At 40.4% G+C, this 10,182-nt stretch overlaps 1 protein-coding gene across 1 annotated transcript; it reads right to left on the bottom strand.

Annotated features, from left to right (window-relative positions):
* Positions 1 to 267: 267 nt before the first annotated feature.
* LOC125313644 lies at positions 268 to 1,086 on the bottom strand. Its single transcript, XM_048273447.1, has 2 exons — positions 865 to 1,086; positions 268 to 738 (listed from the first exon to the last, which is right to left on the bottom strand). The coding sequence occupies exons 1-2, from the start codon at positions 1,084 to 1,086 to the stop codon at positions 268 to 270; spliced, it is 693 nt and encodes a 230-aa protein (XP_048129404.1).
* Positions 1,087 to 10,182: the final 9,096 nt, after the last annotated feature.

Below are 10,182 nucleotides of genomic sequence, written 5' to 3'. Positions count from 1 at the left end.
GCAGACACAAAAGAATGCGATGCTCCAGGATCAAATAAGGCATAGCGGCTTGGTCACATAAAGAAATCTTACAGCGACCACGCCGGGCCCATTCTCCGCCTCCTTGCGCGCCACAACATATACTTTTCCTTGATTTGGCGGCCTATTCAGATTAGCTGCGGAATAGCTCCAACTTGAGGTCCCGCTTTGAGGTCGTTGCACTTGAAACCGAGTTCCTGCCGCTAGATTTGGGCAATTCCTCTTATGGTGGCCAGTGGCTGGCCACAACTATAGCATACTCCCATCTTGCTTGGGCAAGGCCCATTCCCATGCTTCCGTCCACAAAGCCGAGCAAGTCCAGTTAGCTTGATACGTTGGCTTCCCAATATTCTTCTTGACAGAAGGGACGAAACGCCTATTGTCGATCACATGCCTCTTGCCAAAGTGACGATTATCCCTAGCAGGAGTAAATCGTGGTCCAAATGTGATTCCTCTTTCTCTCATGTCCCGTTCTACCAACTGGCCTCTTTCGTACAGCTCATCATAATCTTTCAAATTCAGAAGCACTAGCTGGCTGCGAAGATCGGACCTCAATCCATCTCTAAACCTCCTTGCCCTATCTACGGGGTTCTCCACCATTCTTGGAGCATACTTGGACAATCTGGAGAACTCGGCTTCATACTGATCAATGGTCATCCGATTCTGGTGGAGGTTCCGAAATTCAACCAGCTTCTGTTCTTGGGCCGCCTCCGAGAAATACTTTGCATTAAATGCCTCGAAGAAAGTCGGTCAATTTGGCACGGTGCCTTTAGGGAAAACTCTTCCCTTGGTGGCCTTCCACCAATCATTTGCAATCCCGTGAAGCTGGTAAACTGCTAGGGTTACTTTTTCAGCCTCAATGCACCCTAAAACTTCAAAGGCCTTTTCTAATTCCTCGATCCATCTAGGGGCAACCTCGGGATCTCGCTTGCCATCAAACTTGGATGGCTTCAGCTTCATGAACTGTTCTACTAACCGACCCATCAAGCGATTTTCGTTACCATGGGCATTACCACCTCCGTTACCCCGACCATTATTTCCATTATTCCCATTGTTCCCATTCACCATATTCACGGCACAGATCGCAGCTTCAGCACTTGGGCAACATTAGCGACCCTCTCTTGAGCTTTGTTGGGCGACAGGTGGCAGCTCATTCTTGACCTGCGCTTTGCCCATCATATTCCCAATCTATTCTAGCGCTCTAAGGACCCCATCTACTCTTGGGTCTTCAACCACTTGTGCTCTTGAGCTAGAGGCTCTTCTTGTACCTCTACCCCGATTGCTCATCCTCGCTAATCTCACCACACCTGAACCACTATAATTCCATCCAGGAATCAGAGACCTAAGCCATCTATTTAAGTCTAACAGTTCAGGCTACTTATCACCTCAACAAATACAACCAGGGATTCATCACAATTCAAGCAATCATAGGTGACACATCAAGAGTTCTCATTCATACCTCAAGTCCGGACGCATCCGCAACTTAGCATCATCACAACATGCCAACTAACACCTCATTGAAACTTTAGCCAAACAACACCCAATGCCAAGTACGAAGCTTTACGACCTTTAATCACACAAGGTAATGCGAAACAAGTGTACCAATTACAAGCGCCAATTCACATGACATGCAGAATGTGCTAAACTTTTATAATCGCCTAAGGTCTTACTATCTAATCATCCTAAAGTCATCGCTCCTTATTACTCCATGTCTCAACCAACTTGGATCGAGTTGACCTTGCTCTGATACCAATTAAACGGGGATGTCACGCCCCGAACCTTACGAGCACGCCAACACCCCGCACGGGCCGTAAATTATAAACTTCCCAAGGATCCAACGGCAACGAACTTAAGCCTAAAATGATAAGCACATGCGGAAGCGAGAACTACACTCCATACAACAGAATGAAATACAATGACTCGGGATGTAAAAAGGGGGATTTAAAACTTACTCCATACATTTCTTAAAAACGTCAAATTGACTTCAAAAGTTACTACTTGATAATTCTCAAAATACAACGTCTCTTAATAAAACAAGGGAGATGAAGTTTAACCTTACAGAGCTATACGGGCGAACACAACCCCAAATATAAAAACACGGCTCTCTAAGACTACAAAAAGAAGTACAGCCAGGTAAGGTTAACGGTTCATCTACTTCAAAAAGGGCATCTTCAAAAGCCAATCCATGGCGGTCATGGGACTTCATCATTTGGGACCCGAAAATTGTTATCCCACGACGGGGTGAGAATAAATCTCAGCAAGTTATTCCTAAACCTAGACCAGGCCAGTAGTACCTCCAGACAATTCCTAAAACATCTAATTCTACTCACAGGGACAATTGCTCAACAAGCAAAACGACAAAAACACACTACAAACATAAGATAGAAGTTCGCAATTCAAGTCATACTTTACAGTTTTAAGGTCGAGCTTTGCACTTGGACATTTCACAAATCACAAGATCATAAAAGGTGTTTCCTATCGTATATCTCAATCACATACCAATCATTGATATCAGATTGCCAAGTGCCCGTGTCATAACGCTTCGGGCCATTTTAAGCATTAAGACTCGCGTAATCACGCATCAAGTCGTTATAAATATTAAGACTCGCGTAAACACGCATCAAGTCGTTATAAATATTAAGACTCGCGTAAACACGCATCAAGTCGTTATAAATATTAAGACTCGCGTAAACACGCATCAAGTCGTTATCTCGCGTTTAACGCCTCAAGATAAATTCAATTCCCCGCGTATCACGCTTCAGGGTATTATGTGATCACATATATATAATCAATTCGTTCGCTTAGCCAAACTTGAATTCAAGGTCAATCATGACCTAAACAACACAAGCCATGCCAACTAACCATAGCACGGGTTCGAGCAAACATGAATTGCACAATCACAAAGGACATCTCATAGTTCATCTACTATGCCCCAAACACATCAATTCATTCATGTTCCACATCATAATATCAAACATACTATGAGCAATTTATCAATTCAGCCAATCGATCATTTCGATCCCTCATGACCGAATACAAGGTACTTAGCTAGTCAATTCCAAATGCTCAATTCACATTGGCAAACCATAGCCAAATATAATAACGATAAGTAATCAATCCACAAGGGCACCTCAAGACCAAACACATATAGGACAAGTAAGTTAATTTAGCCACGTCCATGCATCCTCGGCGGTATCCACCTACTGATTTCTACATCCAGACCTACTCTCAGAAAAATTGACATTTTTCTAATCTCTTTTTGAGCAATCCAAACTCAGAATCATGTTCCTCATGATCTTACGGTCGTGTGGGAGAAAACGGAGCTCAATTCGGACTCCGGACGACCTCGAACGAGCCATTTCAATTTCGACGCGCGTGAAAAACGGGATTAACGGGTCTCTCGGGTTTCACACATTCTTCATACAAAAACTACTCTAAAATCCTACCAATCCAATTCTAAACCACCCATTAGTAACCTAAAGTCCTAGACTAAGTTTAAGAGTAACTTACCACAAGATTGAAGCTTGAAAAGCCAACCAAGGGGCGGCAAGACTTCACGACCAGATCTGGAACAGATTTGAGGGCTGATTCAGTCCAAGGAAAACGCTTGAAGTCAGCCACTTAAATCCTCTTAATCCACTCCAAACTTCTTCCACAAGTTGTCTAACATACTAAGCGAGGTATATGGAGTTTCTTACCTTGAAACCACCCAAGAAACTCCTTAGAACAACCCTACAAGTCCATAGTTGCAGCGAAGGGCAGCAGCTGTTTTGGCTTGGCTTTGCGGGCTCTCAATTGCTCACGGATGGCGGTTCAAGGCTCACGGTGCTCTTGCGGAAGAGGGTGGTCGATGGTGGTGGTGGTGGTGAGGCATCCCGGTGACCAACGGACAAGGTAACAAGAAGGAGATGGTGGTGAGAAAGGGGAGAGAGGAGAGCGAAAATGAGCTCTTGCTTCTCAAGAGCTTGTTCCCAAAGCCAAGAGAAAGAATGAGAGATTGAGGTGATGGGTTGTCTTAGACTAGGCTTTTGACTTGAGGGGGGCTTAGTAGACTAGGTGGTTGAGGGTTTTAAGGAGAGTTGTCTAGGGAGTCACATCAATAGTTCAAACTTTTGGCTTCTTGCAAATAACAACAAGAGGGGCAATCTTGTAAATCCAACTCAAGTCTAAAGACTACTTTGCCCTTAATCTAACTTGAGGAATGAGCTCTAATCCAACGGTAAAAGAGAAATTTCTAATTCCATATATATCTCACTTTTCTAATCATTTTGGGACGAACCGTAAACTTAATTGACTTTGGTGAGGCGACGTCCAAAATATTCATATTGTGATCCTTAAAAGTCCGATGCCCAAGTTCGAAGTCCAATTTAATGGCTAATCCCAATCGATTGCAACTCGGTTTATCTCAAACTAACGGGCGGCTCTTTAGGAGTTACGCGTATCGACCTTATGATTCGTATCATACTCAAGCTATGGCGACCTTGGTTGTCATGTGATTGCGAGGGTCGATCATTAGTTACGAAGGACGCGATCGTCAAGAAACGGTTTAGGAACGTTCACAAATTATACTGTGGTCAAACGAAATCACCCGCGATCCAATTATATAACGCTAGCAATTTTCTCCTTAGTCGTTCTTGGATCGGCCTATAATAGCTAAATCTTCCCTCGACAACCCTTATGGCCAAATTGTCGATCCATGGTCAAGTTCTTAAGTCCACGTACCCATTTCCCGGTTAGCCATTCCCCTTCGGTTAGTTAACTCAAGAGTGATCAATTACGAGCGAGATTTACTGAAATACATCGATGACATTTCATTACTTCAAAAGGGTCGGATTTGAGAATGTCACAGAGATGGTTGGCAACAGATAGCAAAGAACCCGGAGGATTTCTTTTGGTCATAACTCGTTCGTCTATAAGGCTCCCGGTGAATGATTACATCGATAATTTTGTCGGACCATACTCAAACATGGATAAATACAGGATGAAACTATCGAAGGGCCATATGCCGGCGAAAAATTGAATTGTCTTGATCAAATCATGTTAGGGTGGGCAAATAATAAGGTGTGAACTCTGATGTTTATTGAATTTTTGTACCTAAAATTAGAGGTGGCCGGTTCGACCAAACCGCCGGTTCCGTTTCAAGAACCAACTCTTGAACTAGCCGGTTCCGATTTCGGTTCGGAACCGCCGATTCCCGAGCCCAATGACTCTTTCCCCCGTGCCTCCCCCCTTTTAAACAGGTTGGAACCGGCGGTTCCGGGCCGGTTTCGACAATTTAGAAACCGAAACCGGCCCTTGAGGGTCGGTTCCGGTTCCATATTGGAACTGTGGGCCCGGTCAACGAGGGCGGTCAACGGGCCGGTCACCGGGCCGGTTCCAGGCCCCCAAGCCCATTTGGTCATGTCTACCCGAAAATAAATACATTTCACAGTAACCTAGTATATTTAAGATGGTAATTAAAAATTCCATGACTATTGATATGGTTCTAGTCCAAAAACACTTAATGGTAGAGTCATCAAATGGGTGGATTGAATCAAGTCAAAAATGGCCTAACCCATATTGACTTATTTAACTCGTTTTGATTCATTTTAGGCAATACAAATTTAGCGACCCATGCTTGACCCAATCCACATTGTTAAACACTTTAATATTAAATCCAGTTGAGAAAACATTATTTCTTGTAATTTTTTAATATATATTGCTAAAATATTGTGGACAATTTTAATAATTTTTCAAAAAGAAGTTTGTGATTTTTATTTTTTATTTTTCTTTCTTTCTTTTATTTTCTATGTCCAGCAAGGGTTGCTAGCAAGCGACCATCGATGACCGGCGGCCGGCGACCCTTGCTAGATTCCATGGAATAAAAAATAAAATAAAATTACAAAAAATAACAGAATGACTTGTTTGTGACTCAAACTTATTAGATAACTAACCCACTTAAATGTATTTAAAATCCATTTAAGACCTACTAATTTGTTAACTAACACATTATTACTCACTTAAGCTTGTTTTTAAAATTTAAGACAATTTATTTATGATCCACAATATTGGGTTAAAATATGAGTTTCATACTCATTTTACCACCTCTACTTACCGGTACATCGGGCAAAAAGGCCCAAACACATTCTCGAAAACCAGATCCAGCTTTGGAGCCTAAGACTGACCTGTCATACACCGGTCCAGGAACGTGGGAATGTCGGAACACATCCAAAACTGCATGGCTGCGCACGATCAAGGTAACAAAGCCCTTCGTACTAGAAGACGTATCTGGAGCATCACTCAAAGAAACGGGTACAAATAGCACTTATTTAGTCTCACCAAGTGAGAAATTCTCAGAAGGGATTAAAAACTCGATCAATTTCCCCTTAAACAACCACAATTTAACTTTCTTGTCTCCATTTTGCAGAGCTGATTCATAATCTAATAAATACTGTACTATGTGAGATAGCATGAATTAACTTAACTAGACGTGATAATTAATTAAATGCAACCTAAACGTAACACTAATCTAATTTTCTTTGGAATCTTTTAGTAACCCCCCCCAAAAAAAAAAAAATTAACCATTCATTATAAAATGAAATACAAATGACGAAGTAGATTTCAAAATTAGTTTTTTATCCTAATAATTACCGGAAGGTAACCCGATTTCTCAAAATTTAATGGCTAAATGCCAAAAGATTACCTAAATTGCCGAAAACAGGTAAATGCCAGAGTCAAATTCAATCCCTAAATGTCTAATCAAATTGTTGATATTGAAAAAAAAAAACCGAACCTTATATTAAACTAATTAATTTCCTACAAAAACAAAATTGGCTAACTAATTAGACAGGAAATTAAATTAAATAAATTCCTAAAGCAATAAACTAAATGCTAAAGTGGGTTATCTGAATACCAAAACTGAATAAATTATCCTCAAAGCCAAAATTTATTAAAAACCGAATCTAATTAACAAAACCACTATCGCGACCTAAAAATCAATTTTGGGCTAATGGATTACTAAATTAAATTAACTAACCTAGTTCAAGTTCTTCCAAACTCTATCGGTTCGCAACTTAGGTTAAAATAATTAACATGCCAATATTTTCAATTTGGAGTCGCCACTAAGCATTGAAGGCAGGTTAATTAGAAACCTAAATAAAATAGCGAAAGAAACTATTTTATTGCAAAGAACCAGAGATAATGAGTCCGGAGACTTGATTACGTTAAATTACTCTAACGCCCTTTCAGTACTATTTCATTTTCTGAAAACATTTAATTAGACACTTGGATTGATTTTAATCTAAGTCACAAACATAGGTTACTATGCGGGTTCACAAATAGTTTATGAAACACCCAGAAATTAGGATAATTGCAAGGAGCATGAACCAAGGCAAACTGTTTTCACTTTTGGATTTTCTCGTTTATGAAAATAAAATTTATTTAATGCATGAATTCTATTCTAATGCAATTATTTAAATGCAAGCTATCCTAAGCTAATGCATATGAAACTTATTTAATTAACTACATGACTAACCTAGATTGCAAGCAATTTAATTAAACTAATAGAAAAAGTTGTGCTATGGTTTTAATTAAAACGATTACATGATGTTTGAATTAATTAATAAACTTGAGCATAAAATTCTACATGCAATGCAATCTAACATGCGACCTATATGACATGGCAAAGATGATTTTTTTTTTTTTTTGTATTTTCGGAATTAATTATGACCCTATAAAAAACTACACCAAAATAATATATATCTTGCATGTTTTAGGATTTAAACTATACCTAAACCCTAATCTATTAAAGATGGATTATTTTAGGCATAAGATCCTATTTAGACATGCAATTTCTATTTAAAGATGTGATCCAATCTAACGTACTTTACAATTAGATTAAACGTGCAAATTTCTACATTACTCTAATTTAAAGATGTAATCGATTTTAACATGACAATTCTACATGCAATATCTTTTAGAATTTTTAAATAGAATTTTTAAATCACACGATCAAATATTCTAAAGATAACATGCCAATCAAATCAATTCAAAATTGAATAGTAAATAAAATGCCAATCAATTAATTTGAATAATTAAGGATGTCGCAATATTTAAATCCCATTTTTAATATGTAGTCTTACAGATTAACCTATCAAATTTAAATCCCTGCCCGATTAAACATTCTATCTATAATCTTATAGATAGACTTGTTTAATCATATAGTAGGTTGGGGATTAGAAAATTTCCAATTAATTGCGTACATCAAATCTTGTTAGAGGTAATACAATATGTTCAAAATAGGCAACGATATTTGATAAATATCTAAATTATTCGAATCAAGGGACACTACCTTATCTGCAAATATTCACTTTCCAAATTTGAACTGATATCAAATCGTTCTTGGATCACGGATTGGACCGGGTGGACTTACAGCTTGCGGCTAGCTTCCGCACGGCAACGGCTCATGAGCAGCGACGGTGTGGGACTCGTTGGTTCTCGGTGCCTGTTCCATCGAAGGCTGATCGAGGTGAGTCGACCTGTACCCTCGTAACAATGAGAGGTTGTTGCAACGACGGCAAGCACCACAAGGCACAGAGCCGGATTTTGTAGCTTAGCGGGAGTCGTCGATAACATGCTGGAGGGTACCTAGTTGACGGATTGATTGCTAGGAGGACTGCAAGCATCGCTAGACGTGTCAGAGAACAGCTTTGGAGAGAGCACGACAACAAGATTGCAAATGGGGGCGAATTCTAGATCACAGGCGTTGCTTTGGAAGTGGATTTTGGATAATACTCATGGGCGGCCATGAATAACCCGTGCTATAGGTTTGATTGACCGTTGCGGGATGATATTGATTAGTTATTGAGTGGCTCGTGTCTTGAGCGAATACCTGGTAGCATTCGAACGCTTAAAGTGTGCGTTTCGTGGCCTGACTGAGTGATGTGAGTGAGTTGCTGAGTGACTGTAGACGTGGGATGGCGAGTCCACCTTTCTATTGATATGAAGTGAGTGACTATGAGGTGTAACATTGAGTGTCTTGCGGTGGGAGGTAATTGGACCGTGGTATCCAATTGTACTAGTGATGAAATCGATGGTGTGAAATGGTCTTTCGAAATAGAGGAAATCGAGGCCTGTGTCCCTCGTGAGAAAATGAGACCCGTGTCCCTCATGATTTCATGACTAGTATCCCATGGACGCAAAGTTGGGGTAAAACCCAGAATTGAGGCCTGTGTCCCTCAAATTTATATGAGGCATGTGTCCCTCATGTGATGTGAAAGTAAAAATGAGAACTCGGTACTTCAGTGGGTCCGATATCGGAAGCGGTATTTCAGTATGTCTAGTACCTAGTCGATACTTCAATGTGTTTGGTATCAAAGCTCGATATTTTGGTGTGTCGGATATCATAAGGGATATTTCAGTATGTCAAGTGTCGATACGTTACTTCAATGTGTCTGGTAACATGACGTTACTTCTACGTGTCCGGTAACGTCGTTATGTCGGATGAGTTGTGATGATACGCCGTGGGAGCCGGCAAGGAAATCGGGAAACTATGTGTCGGAGAGTGATTATGTGTTCGTCGGAGATTGTGAGATGTGAGGCTAGATTGGTTCCGGAGAAATTGGAATTGGTTGTCGAGTTGACCATGAAGTAGGTTATTTTGTGATGAGAAGGGTTAGTGTAGTGGAGAGATGGGATCGTCCCACTTGGTAGTAATGACAAGAATATCGACAAGAGATTATGTGGAATGTAGCGTGCATTATGAGGTCTTTGTGGAGTAACTGCTTGTGGCTGCTTGTGCATTCCTTGCAGATTGTGGTTGTGGCTTGTTATTGTTCTGGTTTAATTGGGTGATGATTGGTGTGCGGTATAGTCGATTTTTTAGGCACTTTACTTGTTGAGTTTTTTACTTACTCTTGTTGATTTCCACCATTTCAGATTAGTGGCTGGATGGAGATGTGGGAAATGCTTTTGAATGGCACCCAGGCGGCGTAGTAGCCGTGGATGGTGGTGCTAGCAACGGTGGACAAAGAGAAAAGGAGTTGGAAGAATAGGAGAAGTTAGTTATTCTCCCAGTTGTTTGTGTCATGTAAACTGGAGTAAGAACAAGACAACTATATGTAAATATAATTAGAGAGTTATGACTATAATGTGCTGAATAAGTAAGTGTGTATCACAGGAGTAGGT

This window comes from Rhodamnia argentea, chromosome 2 (assembly GCF_020921035.1).
Source record: "Rhodamnia argentea isolate NSW1041297 chromosome 2, ASM2092103v1, whole genome shotgun sequence".
NCBI lineage: Eukaryota > Viridiplantae > Streptophyta > Magnoliopsida > Myrtales > Myrtaceae > Rhodamnia > Rhodamnia argentea.
Note: the sequence above shows the minus strand (reverse complement) of the source record. Positions and strands in the feature narration are given on the sequence as shown.

Excerpts from the sequence above, each read along its gene's own strand:
- LOC125313644 (XM_048273447.1), bottom strand. The coding sequence starts at position 1,086 with ATGGTGAATGGGAACAATGGGAATAATGGAAATAATGGTCGGGGTAAC. Across the intron at positions 739-864 it reads GGTGCATTGAGGCTGAAAAA|TATTTCTCGGAGGCGGCCCA; the intron begins GTAACCCTAGCA and ends TTTAATGCAAAG.